Source organism: Prionailurus viverrinus, chromosome C2 (genome assembly GCF_022837055.1).
Source record: "Prionailurus viverrinus isolate Anna chromosome C2, UM_Priviv_1.0, whole genome shotgun sequence".
Classification (NCBI taxonomy): Eukaryota; Metazoa; Chordata; class Mammalia; order Carnivora; family Felidae; genus Prionailurus; species Prionailurus viverrinus.
This window is the reverse complement of record NC_062569.1, coordinates 34,260,388-34,282,009: the sequence shown is the minus strand read 5'-3', so window position 1 is coordinate 34,282,009 and position 21,622 is coordinate 34,260,388. Positions and strand designations below refer to the sequence as shown.

Genomic DNA, 21,622 nt, shown 5'->3' with positions numbered 1-21,622 from the left:
CATAAAGGCAAATACAAAGATTTCCTAAAAGTGCTGTTGTATAAATCTTTCTTCATAATTATTATCGTATAATTTACAGAGTAAAAAAAGAATCTGTAGACTTTTTGCCTTATTTCAGGGAACACAGGGGAATATCATTTAAAGTACTGTAGACTTGGGGCGCCTGGGTGGCGCAGTCGGTTGGGTGTCCGACTTCAGCCAGGTCACGATCTCGGAGTCCGGGAGTTCGAGCCCTGAGTCAGGCTCTGGGCTGATGGCTCAGAGCCTGGAGCCTGTTTCTGATTCTGTGTCTCCCTCTCTCTCTTCCCCTCCCCTGCTCATGCTCTGTCTCTCTCTGTCCCAAAAATAAATAAACGTTGAAAAAAAATTTTTTTTTAAAAAATAAAGTACTGTAGACATAGACTTAAAAGTTGCTTAAGGCTGTGACTACTCAGTCTTGACAGTGTCTGTTTATTTTATTTATGTAAAAAAATTTGTTTAATGTTTGTTTAGTTTTGAGAGAGAGACAGCGCATGAGCAGGGGAGGGGCAGAGAGAGAGAGAGAGAGAGAGAGAGACACAGAATCCGAAGCAGGCTCCAGGCTCCGAGCTGTCAGCACAGAGCCCAACGCGGGGTTCGAACTCACGGACTGCGAGATCATGACCTGAGCCAAAGTCGGACACTCAATCCACTGAGCCACCCAGGCACCCCATGTCTGTTTATTTTTTATTTATTTGTTTATTCTTTTGACACTGTTTAAAAACAGATAACCTTGAATGGTTTTTTAAAAAGTAATACAAAAAATGATTTCCATTTTCATTCATATTTGCATTAAATTTTATGAGTTTTAGATTGATTGTGAGCATTTGGTGTTATGCTTGTATTTAGGATCTTAAATTTAGATCATCCAGCTATTTTGTTTGGTGCTTTCTAGAATAATATTTTTGAAGTATTTTATTTTGTGTCATTTGTTTGTTTGTTTGTTTTTGAGAGAAAGAGAGTTCGAGCAGAGGAGGGCAGAAGGAGAGAGAGAAAATCTCAAGCAGGCTCCATGCTGGGCACGGCGCCTGACACAGGGCTTGATCTCATAACAGAGATCATGATCTGAGCCCAAGTCAAGAGTTGGACCCTTACCCAACTGAGCCACCCAGGCACCCCAATTTTAAAGTATTTTAACGATAACATTATAAAATATAATTGAAAATAACTTAAGAGAAGGATAAGTCACCAATGTTCTTACTATCATAGTACTAGTTTTATTTGTATTCATTTCTTTGTACTGTCAAAATGTGAATATGCTTTTAGTGAGTATATATTGTATTTTGTTATTTTATTTTTTATTTAAGCTTATACAGTATAGGCTTGTACGCAGTGTAGGCTTGATGATGGTTTCAAAGTAGGAAAATAAGGGCGCCTGATGGTTCAGTTGGTTAAACCTCTGACTCTTGATTTCCACTCAGGTCATGATTGCAGGGTTGTGGGAGCAAGCACCATGTCAGGCTCCATGCTGAGCCTGCTTAAGATTGAATCCTGCTTAAGATTCTCTCTCTCTCTCTCTCTCTCTCTCTCTCTCTCTCTCTCTCCCTCTCTCCCCCTCCCTCCCTCCCTCCCTCCCTCCCTTTGCACCTCACCTCCACTCTCTCTCTCCTTCTAAAATAAAAATTTTTTAAATGTAGGAAGAGACTTGGGAGACATTCCATCCATCACTTCCTTTCCAGTTTTGCAGAAGAGTAAGACAAGATCCCGAGTAAATGAAGTCAGTGGAAGTGAGCATATGATAGTAATAGTTTTTATATTTATGGTCTTGGTTTCTGTAGATCTGTTTATACATACATTGAGACCTCTTGGATTAAGTGAAAAATAGGTTAAAATAACAGTTCAGTGAAGTATCTACTGATTAATTATAGCCTGATGGTTCTGTGGACAAAAGGTTTTTCCTAGAGTTGGTATGCTCCTTCTCCCAGTATACGATTTTTCTTCAAAATAGAGGTGTTCAGGGGCGCCTGGGTGGCGCAGTCGGTTAAGCGTCCGACTTCAGCCAGGTCACGATCTCGCGGTCCGTGAGTTCGAGCCCCGCGTCAGGCTCTGGGCTGATGGCTCGGAGCCTGGAGCCTGTTTCCGATTCTGTGTCTCCCTCTCTCTCTGCCCCTCCCCCGTTCATGCTCTGTCTCTCTCTGTCCCAAAAATAAATAAAAAACGTTGAAAAAAAAATTAAAAAAAAATAGAGGTGTTCATTAGTACAGTGTTCATAAATCTGTGTTTGTTTTTCTCTCCTTCATCATAGGTTCATGTCAGGGCTGGCCTTTTTCATGGTACCGAACTTCTGTGTAAAACCATCGTAAGCTCAGAGATATCAGGGAAAAATGATCACATTTGGAATGAACCACTGGAATTTGATATAAATATTTGTGACCTGCCACGAATGGCTCGATTATGTTTTGCTATTTATGCAGTTTTGGATAAAGTGAAAACGAAAAAATCGACTAAAACTATTAATCCCTCTAAATATCAGACCATCCGGAAATCTGGGAAAGTGGTAATTATGCACTACTGAAAAATTTTTATAATGGAATGATTTTAAGACTCTGAAATAATTGAGTAATATAAGTGAAATTTTATCATATAACTTTGGTCCATAAGAAGTGATTTTAAAAAGACAATATCCATTTTTATATTCTGTTTATTTATTTTCTCTTCTGGCAGATTTGTTTTAGCAAATGTCCTACTGTAAGTGTTCTATTATAAATATTATACTTTTAAGAAGAGAGAGGTGAGGGGTGCCTGGGTGGCTCAGTCACTTAAGCGTCCGACTTCGGCTCAGGTCATGATCTCACAGTTTGTGAGTTTGAGCCCTGGGTCGGGCTCTGTGCTCACAGCACAGAACTTGCTTTGGATTATCTGTCCCCCTCTCTCTGCCCCTCCCTCACTCATTCCCCCCCTTTATTTATTTCAAAATAAATAAACTTAAAAAGATACAGATAAAAATGAATGAAAAGATCTAAAAAATTATATGTCCACAGTCCCTTAACTAAAATTCTAGGTGCCACATATACTTGAACACTCAGAATTGTTTGAATTTTAGAAAGATTACACAACACACTTCACTCAACACACCCTTTGGGATCTGGAGCACAAATCTGTAATCAAACACATCAGTATCCAACAGTGAAATCTGTGACTTTCATACTGAATGAGACAAATGAAGAGTATCAGTTAAGTTCATGCCATTTCTGACCACGTTTTACTGTCAAATGAATTATTTATTTTTTTTAAGGTTTATTTTTGAGAGAAAGAGAGCGCTTGCATGCGCGCATGAGTGGGGAGGGGCAGCGAGAGGGGACAGAGGATCCAAAGCAGGCTACACACTGACATCAGCAAGCTTGATGTGGGGCTGGAACTCATGAACCTCGAGATCATGCCCTGAGCCGAGGTCAGATGGATGCTCAACCGACTGAGCCACCGAGGTGCCCTGCACTGTCAAATGAGTTATGAACAGACCTTTAGTTTTTCGAGTTTGTTAGATTTTGAGGTTGTGGAAAAAGGATGGTGTACCTGTTCTGATACTCTCATCTTCCATTTCCTGTTTTTAGTCAGGTCTTTTTCATTTTCTTATAAGTTTAGAAGGCATGGAGGCATGAATTGTATACTTTTTTAAAAAAACTGGTTACTATATTTATGTATGTGTATTTGTATCCTTTATTTTTTACTGTGAGAATGCAAGGCTTTTCTTGTGGCTATTACCATATAGTTAAAAAAAATAAATTTTAGGATGTGAAAGTCACAGAAGAGTTATTTCCTCAGTGTTTTTTCTTCCACTGATACAGAATTTTACTAAAAGCTTTTGACTATTTATGAGTATTTTTGATAAATTGTGACCAAGTTAATTGGTCTAGATACCTGTGTAAGTCTGTGAGCTTGGCACTTCCTTTTTAGAAATATTAATAAATTCTACAATACCAGAGTACATTGCCTTCTCCTACGTAAGATTTACTTAGGCTTAAAGCTCTTAAAACATACAGCCTGACATTATATCATGCATAGTTTCTTGAATCATTAAAAATTCCTTATCACTTGCAATGTTTATACATTAAATACTGTTTTTTGGATATGTTATTTTATCATGAGACATTAATTGGCTTTCAGAGTTTTCTTGAACCACTGTAAAGATCTTGAACATTTTTCCATGTATATCTTGTTTTATTTTGGATGATTTTTTGGAAATCATCGGGAACTCTAGCAATTTCTACAACTAAATTTTTGAAACAAAGGGCATGTACACATTTACATGCTAAAGTTCATTTTCAGCGTATTTATGCAATGGTATCTTTTTCAACAGCATTATCCTGTAGCATGGGTAAATACAATGGTTTTTGACTTTAAAGGACAGTTGAGATCTGGAGACATAATATTGCACAGCTGGTCTTCATTTCCTGGTAAGATTTATATCCTAATACTTAAAGAGTAACTTTTGGCATGTGGACTAGTTACTGTTTCTTTATGACTCACTATTCTTTTAGTTTAGTAAAGAAACCTTCATTTCATATCTTTATTATTCTTTCTAAAACAGATTCCCACAGATTGTTTTAATATGTTTAAAAAGTGATTTATATCTGAATATATTTGTTTTCTTAATGAATATGTTGTTGTTTTAAACATTTTATTTTTGCAGGTTTTGGAGAAAGTGTCCTAAAAAACAAAGTCTTATAACAACCTTTGTTGTGCTTAGTCGTACTAAATTTACTGCACTAATAGAAGGCACATCCACTAATATGGGAGGAATAGTAAAAATACAATAAGTGTTTAGTTGGCTTTAATGCGAAATTTGAGCTATAATTTGTCTGTATTTCTTAAATATTATGCAGAGCACCCCAATAAGGTAGATAGTTTTATCTCCATTTTACAGATGAGAAAAGTGAACCTCAGAGATGATAAGTTGGTCAGTCGTACATAATTGGCTCAAAACCAGGGTTTATACAAAAGATTGCTTGACTCTTTCCATTATTCCATATTGGTTTTTTTTGAATGTTGGAAGTTTTTAGTGTAAGCTTTGCATTGTAATAGTGGTTTTCTTTTTTTCCCCCTGCCTTCATAGCTCATTAATACAGTTAATAAAATTGTGAATTTATGTGCATTTTAAAATTACTTTGTGGGTGACAGACGTTTGAAAATATTCATTTATTAGTAGTTGCCATCTGAGAAACTGGTTTTGGATAATCAGTTCCTCACAGACGTATTTAAAACTCCTCATATTCTAATATTTTATGTGTATATATATATTCTTTAATTTCTGCTCTTTCCTACATATACTTGTAATAGTTTTTATTAATCATGTTATTCCCAAAATATAGAATAGTATGCATTTATGCATTTCTTAAGAGAAACTGTGAGTGTCATAACAGTAAAAGTTATGCATTTCAGCAGTTATACTTCTTTCAAAACCTTAATTTAGATTCACACATGTTCTCCAGAATCTCCAAGCAACTTGACTCGTATTTTTGGCAGAATTGATGATTTTGGACAGTATTAACTTGGCATACCATGAACCTGACTTCATCTCTAACAAAATATAACATGAAAAATAATAAATGAACACATTTTCTCTGCATGTATCAACTCTAGAATTGTCACTTTATCTCTGTAGGAGTGAGGCTGAAATACAAATAGTCTTTTTTTTTTTTTTTTCAAATCTATTATCTAGAGTCCCTAGGTCGTCACTAAAGGGTATATAATCACATTTCTGGTTGCTTTTATATCTTTCCCGATTTCTTCATGTGTACACTAGGAAATATTCTATTTTTTTTCCATTCTGAAAGAAAGTAGCATTTTCTGTGCAGTGTTCTGCTCTTGCCCTTTTAACCTTATGTATCTATCTAGAGTGCTGCTGATGCTTTTTAAAGTAGACTTATCTTTTGATAATTTAAGCAAGTGTTACAATGAATAACCTTGCTTATGTGTAGGTATTTGTATAAGATTTCCTAGAGATGGGTTTATTGTGTTAAAGAATATATACATTTGTTACTGTACACCTGAAACTGATAAATCACTCTATGTTAACTAACTCGAATTAAAATAAAAACTTAAAAAAAAATAAAAACTTGGAATTTTAAAATAAAAAAGAGTAAATACATTTGTAATTTTGATGAATAATCACAAATTGCTCTCCAGTAGAGACTGTACCAATTCATACTCTCTATAATGTATTAGAGTGCCTTTTTGTAACCCCTTTTAAGCAAGGTTACCTCTATGTGTTTGGGACTGATAAGAATACTAAAATGGTACATTTTAGTTTAGATAGATTGCATGTTATAGGACAAGGAAGTATAATGCTACCATAAGATTTTAGTTTGCTCAGAAATCTGATTTAGAAGTGTATAAATGATGAGAATTGCTTCCTTCTATGAAATTTGACGATATTAAACATGAGCAAAGAATTGATCAGGACCTGAAACTTGCAAATACTTTGTGAAGATTTTCTAGCATTGGCAAATAATTCGAGTGTGCATAGTATCTGGATATTAGGCCTGGACACAATGGATTTTTATCTTTTGTTTCCTTAGGAGAGAACAACTGCTAAAAATCAGTGTAAGGAAGGACATACTAGTTTGCAGACGGGAGACTTGAGGATGTACTGCTAATTCTGTTCTCTTATCTTGAGTTTAATGTCTTTTTAATAGTTTATCTGTGAAATGAAAGTTACATGAACTCCGGGGTTTTATGAGAGCATTGAAATGTAAGATGCCTATGCACAAGTCTGTGAATGGACCATTTTAGAGTGTGGGAGCAGTGCCTTGAAGAAAGAAGCAGTTTATAGCAGTACCACTTGAATGGAGTATTGCAGAGACTACTGGAGAGGTGTTTAACTGTATCAGCAGTTATGGAATGGTCTAGGAACATAAATAGCATTAGGTTTGTTCAAAAAAATGTCATTGATGACCCTCAGAAATAACAGTTTGGGTACTATGGTGACCACAGAAAATAAGAAATCTCTATATGTGATGAAGTTAGGAAAATTTTTTGGGTCACGTTATTTTGATGGGAAGCAATTCCAATGAAGTCTTTTTCAAGATTGAGAATTCTTACCAAATTTGAAGGAAGATGTGAGGTACGTATTAATTTTTGTAAACTTTCTCATTTTAGAGATGTGTGTAAACGCATTCAACTCTTGTGTCAAGTATTAGCAGAAAATTAGAGGCTTACTGATAAAATTATCTGACAAATTCCTTAGGTAACATACTTTAAAAATAATTTTCATGGTTGAAATCTATTAAGAATTTTAGTTTAGTTTCAAAAACATTTTTTGAGAATCAAAATTATTTGCATATTTTAGATGAACTTGAAGAAATGTTGAATCCAATGGGAACTGTTCAGACAAATCCATATACGGAAAATGCAACAGCTTTGCATATCAAATTCCCAGAGAATAAAAAACAACCTTATTATTATCCTCCCTTTGATAAGGTAAGCTAATTATTTTAAAGGCCGCTATGTATGAAAATCATTGAATTGTTAGTTCTTGGCTCTACATGTTTATAATGAAACTTTACAAAAACTTTTTCTTTCCAAACGTCACATATGTTGTCAGCTTGATTCAGTGGAAAGACCACTGAGCATGGAGCCAGCTAACTCTTACTTAGTCTTGGCTTCATCACTGACCAGGTAGAACATAGTATCTCTGGAAGTCAGGTTTCTCATTTATAAAATGAGGAAATTATAATGGTTCTCTGAGGTTCTTTTCAATTGAAAACAGCTGTAAATGCATTCATATGTAAATCTGAGCATGTGAAAAGTCCTTAAAGTTTGCCCAGCATATTCAGGGATTAAAGACATAGTCACTGCTGTTGTTGGAATTGGTATTCAAAGAACAGATAGTTTATGTTGAATATTACTATTAGGAAGACTTCCTAAGGTACTGTTATTTATGTAGAATCTATACCAAGGACTTCCATTTCTAAACACATTTCCTTAGTATACAAACTGCTTATCTTGGCAATCTGGAGGGTATCTCGTGGATTTGAAAATGGGGCTTTGCTAATTTATATTCTAAGAGAGCTAAGTTGTCATATGTTTTATCTTCAGGCTTGGCATCATTGCTTCACGTGTGATTGATGCTGATTTTTATGAGAAAATCTTGAAGCAAATTCTCAGAGAATAACTAATTTATTTTATTTCCTTAATCTATGTGAGAATAAACTTCCCTTAAAAATTGATAATATACCGGTCAGCTAAGCATTCGACTCATGATTTTGGCTCAGGTCACGATCTCACGGTTTATGAGTTAGAGCCTCACATCGGTCTCTGTGCTGACAGTGAAGAGCCTGCTTGGGATCATCTCTGCCCCTCCCCTCTCTGCCCCTCCCCTGCTCATGTTCTCTCTCTCTCTGTTTTTCAAAAGAAATAAATAAATTTGATATCACACTAAATAATATTCAAATCAATTGTATTTTAAAATCCAGCACTACCAGACCTGTATAGAATAGATTTCTAAAGTAGTATGTAAATTAAACTTGTTACCTAATGTTTCTTCTTTACTCTCATTTTAATTGAACTTTATCAACATAAGAAGCAACTTTTCGGGGCACCGAGGTAGCTCAGTTGGTTAAGCATCTGACTGTTGGTTTCAGCTCAGGTCATGATCTCATGGTCCATTCATGCCCCACATCTGTCAGTGCGGAGCCGGCTTGGGATTCTCTCACTCCATCTCTCTCTACCCCTCACCCGCTTATGCTGTTTCTCTCTCAAAATAAATAAATGTAAAAAAATAAAAAAATAAGCCTTTTTATTTCAAATTCTTCTAAAGTATTTTCCTGATTAGTAATAATAGGGGTTATTACAGCAGAAATCTCAAATCTCAGATATGTCAAGAACCATAGACCTTAGTGTTCATTGAGTAGAAAAAGGTATTTTGACTCCTCTTTGCATTCATGCCTTGGCTTTATTCCTTAGAATAGCAATTTAACCAGAAGGCATAGCTACTTGTGATACATTTAATAGTATAAGCTGCAACTATTTTTGTGTTGTTATAGTGTGAGTTCAACAATTATAGTTTCTTTTGGATGAAATGGGGGGAGAAGCAAAGTAGGAGGAGAGAATCCCAAGCAGACTCTGAGCTCTCAGCGCTCAGCTGGGTGCAGGACTCGATCCAACAAACCATGAGATCATCACCTCAGCCGAAATTAAGAGCCAGATACTGAACCGACTGAGCCACCTAGATGCTCCAAAATGGGGTGCATTTTATTATTATTTTTTGAGGTAATTAATTTTTTAAATTTACATCCAAGTTAGTTAGCATATAGTGCAACAATGATTTCAGGAGTAGATTCCTTAGTGCCCTTACCCATTTAGCCCTTCCCTCCTCCCACAATCCCTCCAGTAACCCTCTCTTTGTTCTCCATATTTAAGAGTCTCTTCTGTTTTGTCCCCCTCCTGTTTTTATATTATTTGTGCTTCCCTTCCCTTATGTTCATCTGTTTTGTCTATTCACGTCCTCATATGAGTGAAGTCATATGATATTTGTCTTTCTCTGACTAATTTCGCTTAGCATAATACTCTCTAGTTCCATCCACGTAGTTGCAAATGGCAAGATTACATTCTTTTTGATTGCCGAGTAATACTCCATTATATATATATATATATATATATATATATATATATATATATATATATATATATAAAATGTGGTGCATTTTGGAGCATTTTTACAAATAGAACACCCTCTGCAAATTTAAATAGTTTTCACCTGCTATTTCAAGAGAGGTCCAATTATTAAAAAACAAAAAAAATATTGCTTACATCACTAAACTTTTTGCTTTTGTAATCTCTTAGTCTGTCTTTGAAGATGAATTTGAGATAGAGGGTTTTTCTTTAAATATGTATAAATATGTTTATAATTATTGGGTTTTTTTAATTGTACAATTTATATGCAATCATTTAAAATATCAGTTAATACAGATAGAAAAGGTGAAGGTTCCCTGTGTTTTTTATTTAATAGTTTTTGTTGTGATCATTTGTGTACCTTTTGCTTTTCAAGTCAATTTTGTGGTTATTGATTAATGACTGTACTCTCATTTTGTTTTTATAACAACCCTATGAAATAGGATAAGAGTTATCACTGCACTTTACATTTGAGGATACAGTTAAATTATTCATTTAGGATTATATAACTCAGTATCAGGATATAAATCTTCAGATTCTTTAACCACTGATTTTTCCCGTCTTTTCAAGAATCAGAGTCTCTTTAAAGGGCACCTGGGTGGCTCAGTTGGTTAACCATCGGACTCTTGATTTTGGCTCAGGTCATGATCTCACAGTTCATGGGTTTGAGCTCTGTGCTGACAGTGCAGAGCCTGCTTGGCATTTTACCTCTTTTTCTCTCTGCCCCTACCTCATTCTCTCTCTCTCACTCTCAAAATAAATAAACTTACAAAAAAGAATCAGAGCCCGTTTAGAACTTAATGAATTCAAACAGGTGTCTCTTGATACTCTACTTTTGTTATGTTAATTCAGAAAAACAGTGACAAAAACTTACTATTTAGTAACTCTTGTATACCTTTGCATTTTCTTAAGCAGAAAATATTTACCTGTATTTAAAATTCTTTCATATGCATATGCAAGCCATTGCTTATTTTGTCTAGAGACAATGCTAGTGCACCCTAGGAGTCACAGTCCCTTATAATAATACCCTTGATACCCAGTTGTCAAGAGTTTAAAGATTGGGATGGGGGGGGGGGGGGGCGCCTGGGTGGCTCAGTCTGTTGAGTGTCCAACTTAGGCTCAGGTCATGATCTAATGGTTGGTGAGTTCCAGCCCCGTATCGGGCTTGCCGCTGTCAGTGTGCAGCCTGCTTTTGATCCTCTGTCCCCCTCTCTCTCTACCCCTCCCTGCTCGCATTCTGTCTCTCAAAAATAAATAAAAATATTTTCTAAAAAGATTTAAAAAAAAGTTCGAAGATTGGGAATCACTGTATAATACCATTTTGCATTTAAAATTCATGTTTACATTATAAAGCATAGAAATGCCAGACCATATGTTGTTTCTTTTAGTCTAAGTACAATTATAATCATTTACAATTAAAATTTTCCAAATGCAAGAGCCAAAATTTAATTTTAAAAGTTTTTTTTTAACAGATAATCGAGAAGGCAGCTGAGATTGCAAGCAGTGACAGTGCTAATGTATCAGTAAGTATCAAGGTTTTAAAAGGACCCTTTCTCCTTATTAGTTACTTTCATCTCATTTATGGTAATGAGCTTATAGATGACCATACTCTTATGGAAGAATAGCCTGAGAGTGTATGTGAGTATGTACATACTATGTTTTTTGTTGAATGGCAGCTGTTTGTAGGTGGTCTGTGTTCAGTGGTAAACCCTTTTCTGATATAAGCACAGGTTTAGCAGCTTGTCTTTTTTATTGTATTGTATTGTATATACTATATATATATATAGGTGCCATGCTCAACATGGGGCTTGAACTCACCAGTGTGAGATCAAGAGTTGCATGCACTACTGACTGAACCAGCCAAGCACCCCCAGCAGCTAGTCTTTAAGGGATGCTATGCCACCTCATAGATTGACACTACTGTCTTTTTGAATAGTATTCAGTTGGATGAAGAGGCTGTAATTTTATTTATCTCATGTAACAGCATATATAATCAGGCCAGGATTTACAGTGCTGGGGAATCAGTTTCTTCCATCTTGGTGCTCTGTCATGTTAGTGTGTACTTTCTGTCTCAAGTTTAATACTGGTGCTTAAGTTTCTTGTGTATTATGGTGCAGTCAGCAAGGAATAGGGAAAGCAAGAGTAGAGGCCGTACCCATTCTTTTTGAGGATATCATTTATATGCCTCATTGCTGCTCACATCTCATTAATCAGGACTTCCTCACATGGCCATACCTAACCACAAGTGAGGCTGGGAAATGTAGTCGTAGGCTGGGCAGTCATGTGCTTGGCCAGAAAAAGATTCTAGTTAATAAAGGATGAAGAGCAGAATGCATACTGAGGAATAAACAGTAATTTCTGCCACACATACCCATTGTTTGTACCCAAAAACTACGAAGTAGATTACTTTGTTTAGTTTACACCGTATGCAATTTTTCTACCACCTATACTTTTTAGTTTAATTTTTTTACTCTTAAGATCATTTAAGACTTTTCTGAGTCTGACCTAATGTTCTCTTACCATGTTGTCTGTTTACAGTTTTTATGTGTCTTCCGTATAAGGCCATTCTACATAGAACGGTTAATTATATAGAGGCCAGAAGGCAAAATGGAGAGAGTGTATGTTTTTTTCATTTACACAGAATCAAAGCTCTATTTAATGTTGGCTAGTTGGAGAAATGTCTGGCTCAGGGTGTCTTCTGCTTTGCCATTAAGAGTTTTCAAAAATATCCATAGTCCTGCAGTACAAGTCATCTACTACCATAAATACTTTGAGAGCACTTCTTTTTAATGACACCAAAGAAGTGCAAGTATACGCTTATCAGCTTGCCATGCAATTATAGGCAGACCTTGGGGATACTGTGGGTTCTGTTCCAGACCACTGCAGTAAAGGGAATATCACAATAAAGTGAGTCATGAATTTTTTGGCTTCCTACTGCATATAAAAGTTATGTTTACACTGTACTGTAATCTTACATGTGCTACAGCATTACACCTAAAACACAATATACATACCTTAATTTAAAAACACTTTTTGTTAAAAAGTGCTAATCATTACCTGAGCTTTCAGCAAGTTCTAATCTGTTTGGTGGTGGAAGTTCTTGCCTTGATGTTGATGACTTCTGACTGATCAGGGTGGAAGTTGCTGAAGGTGGGGGTAACTGTGGCAGTTCTTAAAATAAGACCACAATGAAGTTTGCTGCATTTATTGACTCTTCTTCCTTTTAGGAACGATTTCTCTGCAGCATGCAATCTGCTTAATAGCATTTTACCCACAGTAGAACTTGTTTCAAAATTAGAGTCCATCCTTTCAATCCCTGTTGCTGCTTTATCAACTAAGTTTATGTCATATTCTAAATCCTTTGTTGTCATTTCAACAGACTTCACAGCATCTTTACCAGCGGTAGATTCTATCTCAAGAAACCACTTTCTTTGGGGCACCTGGGTGGTTCGGTTGGCTAAGCATTCGACTTTGGCTCAGGTCATGATCTCACAGTCGTGAGTCTGAGCCCCGCATCGGGCTCTGTGCTCACGGCTCAGAGCCTCGAGCCTGCTTCGGATTCTGTGTCTCCCCCTCTCGCTGCCCCCCCCCCCCCCGCCTCAAAAATGAATAAACTTAAAAAACACTTTCTTTGCTGATCCATAAGAAACAAGTCCTCATCTGGGGCGCCTGGGTGGCACAGTCGGTTAAGCGTCCGACTTCAGCCAGGTCACGATCTCACAGTCCGTGAGTTCGAGCCCCGCGTCAGGCTCTGGGCTGATGGCTCAGAGCCTGGAGCCTGTTTCCAATTCTGTGTCTCCCTCTCTCTCTGCCCCTCCCCCGTTCATGCTCTGTCTCTCTCTGTCCCAAAAATAAATAAACGTTGAAAAAAAAAAAAAAAGAAGTCCTCATCTGTTCACATTTTATCATGAGATTGCATCATGTCTGTCACATATTCAGGCTTCACTTCTGGTTCTCTTGCTGTTTTTATCACATCTGCGGTTACTTCCTCCCCTGAAGTCTTGAAACACTCAAAGTCATCCATGAGGGTTGGAATCAACTTCTTCCAAACTCCTTGTTAATGTTGATATTTTGACCTCTTTCATGAATGATGAATGTTCTTAATGGCATCTAGAATGGTGAATCCTTTCCAGAATGTTTTCAATTTACTTTGTCCACATCCATCAGAGGAATCACTGTGGCAACTTTGACCTCACAAAATGTATTTCCTAGATAATAAGGCTTGAAAGTTGAAATTACTCCTTAGTTTATGGATTGCAGGGTGGATATTGTGTTAGCTGGCATGAAACAACATCAGTCTAATTGTACATCTCCATCAGAGCCCTTAGATGACCAGGTGCATTGTCAGTACTAAAGTTTTGAAAAGAATCTTTTTTTCTGACCAGTAGGTCTCAACAGTGAGCATAACATATTCAGTAAACCATGTTGTAAACAGATGTGCTGTCATCAGGCTTTGTTGTTCCATTTATTATAGAGCACAGGCAGAGTAGATTTAGCATAATTCTTAAGGGCCATCGGATTTTGGAATGGTCATTTAGCACTGGCTTCAACTTAAAGTCACCGGCTGTGTGAGCCCTAACAAGAGAGTCTGCCTGTCCTTTGAAGCTTCGAAGCCAGACATTGACTTCTCCCCTGTAGCTGTGAAAGTCTTAGATGGCATTTCCTTCTAATATAAATATGTTTCGTGCACATTAAAAAGCTGTTGTTTAGTGTAGCCACCTTCATTAATTATGTTAGCTAGATCTCTGGACAACTTCCTGTGGCTTCTATATCAACACTTGTTTCTCCTTGAACCTTTATGTTACAGCGATAGCCATCGCTTCCTTTCATGCCCCCTCATACCCATATCCCCCCCATTGGGAAGGGGGGGAAAGCCACACTCATTTTTTTGATGTGCTTATAGCAAAGTGTGTTTGCTTTGATTTATTCTAGTCAGTAATCACTGTTATAATATGTATATGGTTTTTGAAAAATCCACATGTAAAGAAAAATAGAGAATATAAATGTTAGTGTTAATTGCTTTCCACCATTATCTTACTTTAGTTCAAACATTTGAACAGGTGTATAAGATCACCATTTACCCTATACAGTGTAGGTTTTCATTACTGATTATTTTGGGTTTTGCAAAAGAATGTAAGATTCTGTGTTTTCTTTGGGCTTCCTGCCACATTTCTGGTAGTTGTTTATTTTTACCTTGGCTTTATTCAGTGCTGTGCTTTTCATAGCTCGGTAAACAATCACAGTACAATTATAGAGCCAATCCCCTTGCTTTTCCCTCTTAGTTTACTCATAGGTCTTCAGGATATTTACTTACAGTAGGTCTGTAGAGTCTAATTTTGATTCACAAAATTACAGTAGGTTTGCTAGCTTTTTGCAGTATTTAACAGCAGTCTGTGTTTCGCTGACATGAACAATTTATACTGTGTTGTTTGCAGCAGCAGGTTTCATTTTGAGATGTGTAAGTAAGTGTAGGAGTTTGATTTTCAGATTCTGATGACTTGTCATGATAATTTTTCGGAGAAACCCTGTCAAGCCTGTAAAAGAGAGCATACCATTTTTAGGTTGAAGGTCTGAATATAAACCCATTGTAATCGTACATTGTGTGTGTGTGTGTGTGTGTGTGTGTGTGTGTGTAAAATAATTTTTTTAAAGAACGGTTTTAGGATCACAACAAAATAAGCAGGAAGGTACAGAGATTTCTCATATACCCCTATCCCTTCACATGCATCTCCCTTTCCCATTAGCGACATCACTCACCAAAGTGGTTTATTTGTTGCCAAGAATGCACCTATATTGACAAATCATAATCACCCAAAGTCCATAGTTTGTTTACCTTGGGTTTCATTCTTGGTGTTGTGTATTTTGTGAGTTTGGACAATGTGTGATATGTTTTTATCACTATCATATTATGCAGAATATTTTTACTGTCCCATGAATCCTCTGTGCTCTGCCTATACATTTCCCCACCCTACCCCTGGCAACCACTGATCTTTTTATTCTCTCCATAGTTTGGTCTTTTCTACATGTTATATAAGTTGGAATCATAGAGTATGCAGCTTTTCAAACTGGCTTCTTTCCCTTAGTGCTATGTACTTAAGGGTCCTCCATGTCTTTTTGTGGCATGAAAGCTCTTTTCCTTTTAGTGTTAAATAATACTCCGTTGTCTGTATGTATTACAGTTTATCCATTCGCCCACTGAAGGACATCTTGGTTGCTTCTAAATTTTGACAATTTTGAATAAAGATGCTGTAAACATCCATGTGCTGGGTTTTTGGTGGGCATAAATTTTCAACTCCTTTTGGTAAATACGAAGGGGCATGATTACTGGATTGTATGGTAAGAGTATGTTTAGTTTTGTAAGACACTGCCACACTGTCTTTCTGAGCAGTTGCAGTGTTTTGCATTCCCACCAGCAGTGAATAAGAGTTGCTCCATATCCTCAACAGCATTTGATGTTGTCAGTGTTCTGGATTTTGGCCATTCTAATAGGTGTGTAGTCTTATCTCTTATTTGTTTAATTCGCCTTTCCCTGATGACATATGATGTTAAGCATCGTTTTATATGCTCTTGTTATGTCTGTACCTTGTTTGGTGAGCTGTCTGTTCAGGACTTATATTTTAGTCTGATGGTTTATTTTCTAATTGTTGAGTTTTTAAGAGCTGTTTGTGTAATTGGGTAATGGTCCTTTATCAGGTAAGTCTTTTTGCAGGTATTTTGTCCCAATCTGTAGCTTCTCTCTTCATTCCCTTGACAGTGTCTTTCACAGAGGAGATAATTTTAAATTTACTGAAATCCAGATTAATGGTTCTTTAATTGATGGATCATGCCTTTGGTATTATATGTAAAAAACCATTGCCAAACCCCAGGTCATCTAGGTTTTCTCTTATATTATCTGCTAGGAGTTTTATAGTTTTGTGTTTCACATTTATTTTTACTAAGTTGGGTAGTGTCAATCCTTCAACTTTATTGCTTCTTCATTATTGTGTTGGCTGTTCTGAGTCTTTTGTCTCTCCATATAACTTTAGAATCGCTTTATTGATATCTACAGAATTTAGATTGGGTTTGCATTAAATCTGTTGATTACGTTGGGAAGAGCTGACATTCTGACAGTACTGAATCTTACTATTCATGAACATGGAATATCTTTCTGTTTATTTAGTTCTTTGATTTCTTTCACCAGAGTTCAGTAGTTTTCCTCATATAGATTTTGTACATATTTTGTTAGTTTTATACCTAAGTTTTCATATTTTTGGGTGCTAACGTAAGTGGTATTAGGTTTTTAATTTCAAATAGCACTTACATTGCTGATATATAGGAAAGTAATTTACTTTTGTATACTAACCTGTGTTCTACAATCTTGCTTTAATTATGTTCCGGTAATATTTTTGTTGATTCTTTCAGATTTTTTACATAGACAGTTCTGTCTGTGTAGAGAATTATAATCCCCATTCTTTTGTACATGTGCATATATTATTTTTAATCTCATTACTTTAGAAAATAATATAACTAGTTTAATGCTTATATGAAATATCAGTTAAAAATTCCTATTCTGGAAAGGTTTTTTGTTTGTTTTTTTTTTAATGTATTTTGGCCTAAATGATAAAGTTTTTCTTTAAGTATGGGAAATGAATCTCTTTTTTTTTTTCATGTTACTATAATTCAGAGTCTAGATCCAAAAAATAGCACGGGCCATCTTCATTATTTTAGTTTATTCTTACAAGGATTGGGAAAGAAAATGGGATAACTGTATTTGTTTCATGTTTAGTTTTATCCAAGATTTATTGCTTAATCCAGTGGTTTTTATGCCTCTGAGCTAACAAGACACTTACACTTTTTTAAAAACTTCATATGTTTGGTTTGCCTTTGTTGTTTTATTTGTTTATAGAAATTAAAAATTAAAATGGAAAGATAGGAAATTCAGTTCAAATAATAAATGACTTTTTAATCCAGATTGCAATTCTGCCACCTAGTGTTTGCACATGGACTTTTAAAGAATCCGTATTCCCCCCCTTTTTAAGAACTGTTTAAAAATAATTCTTTCCTTCATCCTTAGCTTACAAATTTAATATTCTATCAATAAAACATATAAAAAGGGCATCCATCCTTAGTAATCTTTTTAAGGAATTCGATTTTTAGTATCTTACATGTTAAAGCTCATAAATTGTTTATAAATTTCTTGTATATAAATTTGCTAAGTGTTTGCCAATGCTGTTCACAGAATTAAATTATGTGATGAATGAGTATTTTACTTTCTTAGAGTCGAGGTGGAAAAAAGTTTCTTGCTGTACTGAAAGAAATCTTGGACAGGGATCCCTTGTCTCAACTGTGTGAGAACGAAATGGATCTTATTTGGACTTTGCGACAAGATTGCAGAGAGAATTTCCCACAGTCACTGCCAAAATTACTGCTGTCGATCAAGTGGAATAAACTTGAAGATGTTGCTCAGGTAAGAGTAAAAGATAATTTTTATAATTCTTTTTGGGAATATATAGTACTTTGTTGATTTCATGTACATTGTCCTTTCTTTTTTTTTTTTTTAAAAATTTTTTTTTTTTTTTAACATTTATTTATTTTTGAGACAGAGAAAGACAGAGCATGAACGGGGGAGGGGCAGAGAGAGAGGGAGACACAGAATCAGAAACAGGCTCCAGGCTCTGAGCCATCAGCCCAGAGCCCGACGCGGGGCTCGAACTCACGGACCGCGAGATCGTGACCTGGCTGAAGTCGGACGCTTAACCGACTGCGCCACCCAGGCGCCCCATACATTGTCCTTTCTAACATAGGTATCTCTTCATAGATTGGATAATTTTCCATAGGAGAAATTTTCATGTTTTAAACCTTTACATATACTCTAAGTGATAGACTAGAAAGTTTAAGATTTTAAAATTCCAGATTTTAGGTAGGTTTTCTATATCTTTCACTAAGAACAATTAAAACATTGCTTTTGGTGTAATCATTGTAATTACTACCTGCACGTAGTAAGTAGGTTCTGGATTATTTCTAACAGTTTCATTCAATGAGCTCCAATGTTTTAATATTAAAATGACTTTAATTTTTGCGATGACTGTTCTAAAATGAACGTGTATTGTTTGAAAATTACCTCTTTCTAGAAGCTGATGTTTTAGGGCATAAACCTTTTAGATCACTTTTAACATTCATTTTAGTTGGGCAGTATTGATGAATGTTTGCCCTGAGGCAGAATAAAAAAAGGAAAAAAATTGTTCAAAGAGCCAAACAAATTTTAGTTTCTTGATTTAATTTTCAGAACGCTGGAAAAAGCACTGTCATTTATTAAATGCAATGGTTATCAGTGCTCTATAGAAAGATCCTTGAAATGGTTTTTTAATCAGAATGAATACATTTGGTATGTTTAAAATAACCAAATTTGTTTACCTTACTTGTTTGAATTCAACTGATCTTTTTAAAAGTTTTCTGGTCTTAGTAAATCTATAGCAACTTAAAAAAATTTTTTTTAATTTAATTCTAGTTATATTAGCGTTATATTCGTTTCAGCTGTAAAATCTATAATGACTTAAAAAAATTTTTTTTTAACGTTTATTCTTGAGAGAGCAAGAGAGCGAGAATGAGTGGGGGAGGGGCAGAGCGTGAGAGGGACACAGAATCTGAGCAGGCTGAGGTGTCAGGTCAGAGCCTGATGTGGGGCTCAAACTCATGAGCTATGAGAATCATGACCTGAGCTGATGTCGATGCCTAACAGACTGAGCTACCCAGGTGTCCCATAAAATGACTTTTAAAGATTTTCAAGAAATGCATATGTATTTTAATCATATATATTTAAAATTTATTTTTATTTTATTTTATTTTATTATTTTACTTCTCTAAGTTTAGAGTTTAGAAAGGACTTCTCTTGAGTTTATTTCTAGTATTTAACAGTTTTTTGAATCATGTTACCTAATTGTATTATAATGTACCTCATTTAAACTATTTATACAGTCAGATCATATGAACATTGTTTACTCTGAAAAGGAACTATTTTTGTCATTTAGATAGGTTTTGATTGTTTTGACATAGTTATCTTCTGACTACTTACTTATTTACATTCAAGGTTAGTTTTCTATGAAATCCCTGTAACGGTGGAACATAAGATATAAGCATTTTTTATTTGACACATTTGCCTGCTTCTAATGTATCCATTAGTGTTCAGTTCTAACTGCTTATCCAAGAAATCCATCATATTATTATTTTGTATAGCATTAAAATAGAAGAAATTTTTGGCTGTACTCTTAAGGATATCTGAGAGAGAGGTTTCTTAGGTCAACTGTCAGAAAATGGAATGAGCCAGTTTATGCATAATATTTCTTTATTTGAACCCTGGGGACAGAAATTTTTTTTACATTCGGGAATTTAGCATACTTGTCTCATTTCCATGAGGTAATCTAAAGCATTGTTTTCAGATATAACCTAATGTCCTCCATTTCAATAGAATAAAGCCAATCCTAATCCTCTTTTTTAGTAGTTTTGAGAAAAAAAGTTGATGGAATAAATAGTAATGTGCTTGGAACTCTTGGGTGTCATGATCTCGCAGTTTGTGAGTTTGAGCCCCACATCGGGCTCTGTGCTTTCAGCTCAGAGCCTGGAACCTGCTTCGGATTCTGTGTTTCCCCATCTCTCTGTCCCTCCCATGCTCATGCTTTGTCTCTCTCTGTCTCTCAATAATAAATAAACGTTAAAAAAGTTAAAAAAAAAAAAAAGTAACATGCTTGCTTTCACAACTTTGTCCCATTGCCAGTTACAGTGAATGAGTGCAAAAAATATATAAACTGAATTTTTAATAAATTGACTGTCTTAAGTAGAGAGCCAGAGCCTGGTGCAAAGTTTGTATTCCAATAAATACTAAAGGCAAAAGCCGTGGGTGAAAATTCTGTAGAAGAGCAGCTTCTCCACTGCCCCAGGATTTAAAAAAGAGTAGCCTTCCATTAATCCACAGGAAAATATTCTGTTGACATATTGTGGAAGGGGTTTCGATAGTCTTTGCAAAAGGCTGGTAGTTAATTGGCACTGCCTTCATTATTTATATGGCTGAGTCACCTTTTCCCTATTCACTCTCATAGCTTTCCTCAAACTAAAGTAGTGAATTTTGCAAATTTTTTTAGTTTACATTTATATAATTAATTCTTTAATAATTGTAAGTAATCTTACCAAAGGTAACTTCTTTCCAATAGTAGTGCTCTTTTTAATTCCCAGCATAGTTTAACCATCTAGTATTACAGAATGTTATCTGCCCTGTATTGTTTTTGTGTGTAGTGTTGTAGTCCATGTGTTAACTGGGGATGCTAGTTTTTTTTTAACTACTGTTTCAGACCCTCAGGAAATGGTCCCCCTTGACTCCTCTTTCCATAATGAGGACTGTTGGTCTATTAGAACTTTGGGCAAAGTGGGGAGGGTGGTCTCATCAGTGATAAAAAGTGGTCTGAGGTAGGTGTTTCATATCTTTAAACCAGTATGTGTCAAACTTTTTTTTCATTATTACACTTGTTAGGAGCATTTTTAGACATTTTTTCTCTAATAGCCCTGTCCCCATAATTCAAAAGTGTTATTTTTTTCTGTAAATGTAAAATAATAGAAAAATTTAGTTAATTTTTTTAAAGTGTATTTATTTTGAGAGGTGGTAGGACAGAGAGAGGAAGAGAGAGAATCTCAAGCAGTCTCTGTGCTGTCAGCACAGAGCCCATCACAGGGCTCTATCTCAGGAACTGTGAGATCATGACCTGAGCTGAAATCAAGAGTTGGATGCTCAACGGACTCAGTCACCCATGCACCCCAGAAAAATTAATTTCTTAAAAAGTATCTTCAATGAGGTTAAATTTGCTTGATCTGAGAAAATACCTTTTAACTTAGCTGCTAGGTATTCATTCAAATATTATTGACCTATTTTGGGCACTTGACATAGTTAATGAGAGCAGTTGAATAATTAGTAGAATTAAAATAATAAACTAATTAGAACTACCCTACAACTCAGCAATTGCACTAC

At 35.6% G+C, this 21,622-nt stretch overlaps 1 protein-coding gene across 3 annotated transcripts in view; it reads left to right on the top strand.

Moving 5' to 3' along the window:
• PIK3CB (phosphatidylinositol-4,5-bisphosphate 3-kinase catalytic subunit beta) overlaps positions 1 to 21,622 on the top strand; it is a 186,342-nt gene that overhangs the window by 117,741 nt on the left and 46,979 nt on the right. For all 3 annotated transcript variants that reach the window (XM_047874706.1, XM_047874708.1, XM_047874707.1), the window contains 5 exons: positions 2,264 to 2,515; positions 4,316 to 4,412; positions 7,307 to 7,437; positions 11,103 to 11,153; positions 17,888 to 18,076. In XM_047874706.1, the coding sequence (XP_047730662.1) occupies positions 2,264 to 2,515; positions 4,316 to 4,412; positions 7,307 to 7,437; positions 11,103 to 11,153; positions 17,888 to 18,076 (720 nt within the window). The remainder of the gene's footprint in view (positions 1 to 2,263; positions 2,516 to 4,315; positions 4,413 to 7,306; positions 7,438 to 11,102; positions 11,154 to 17,887; positions 18,077 to 21,622) is intronic.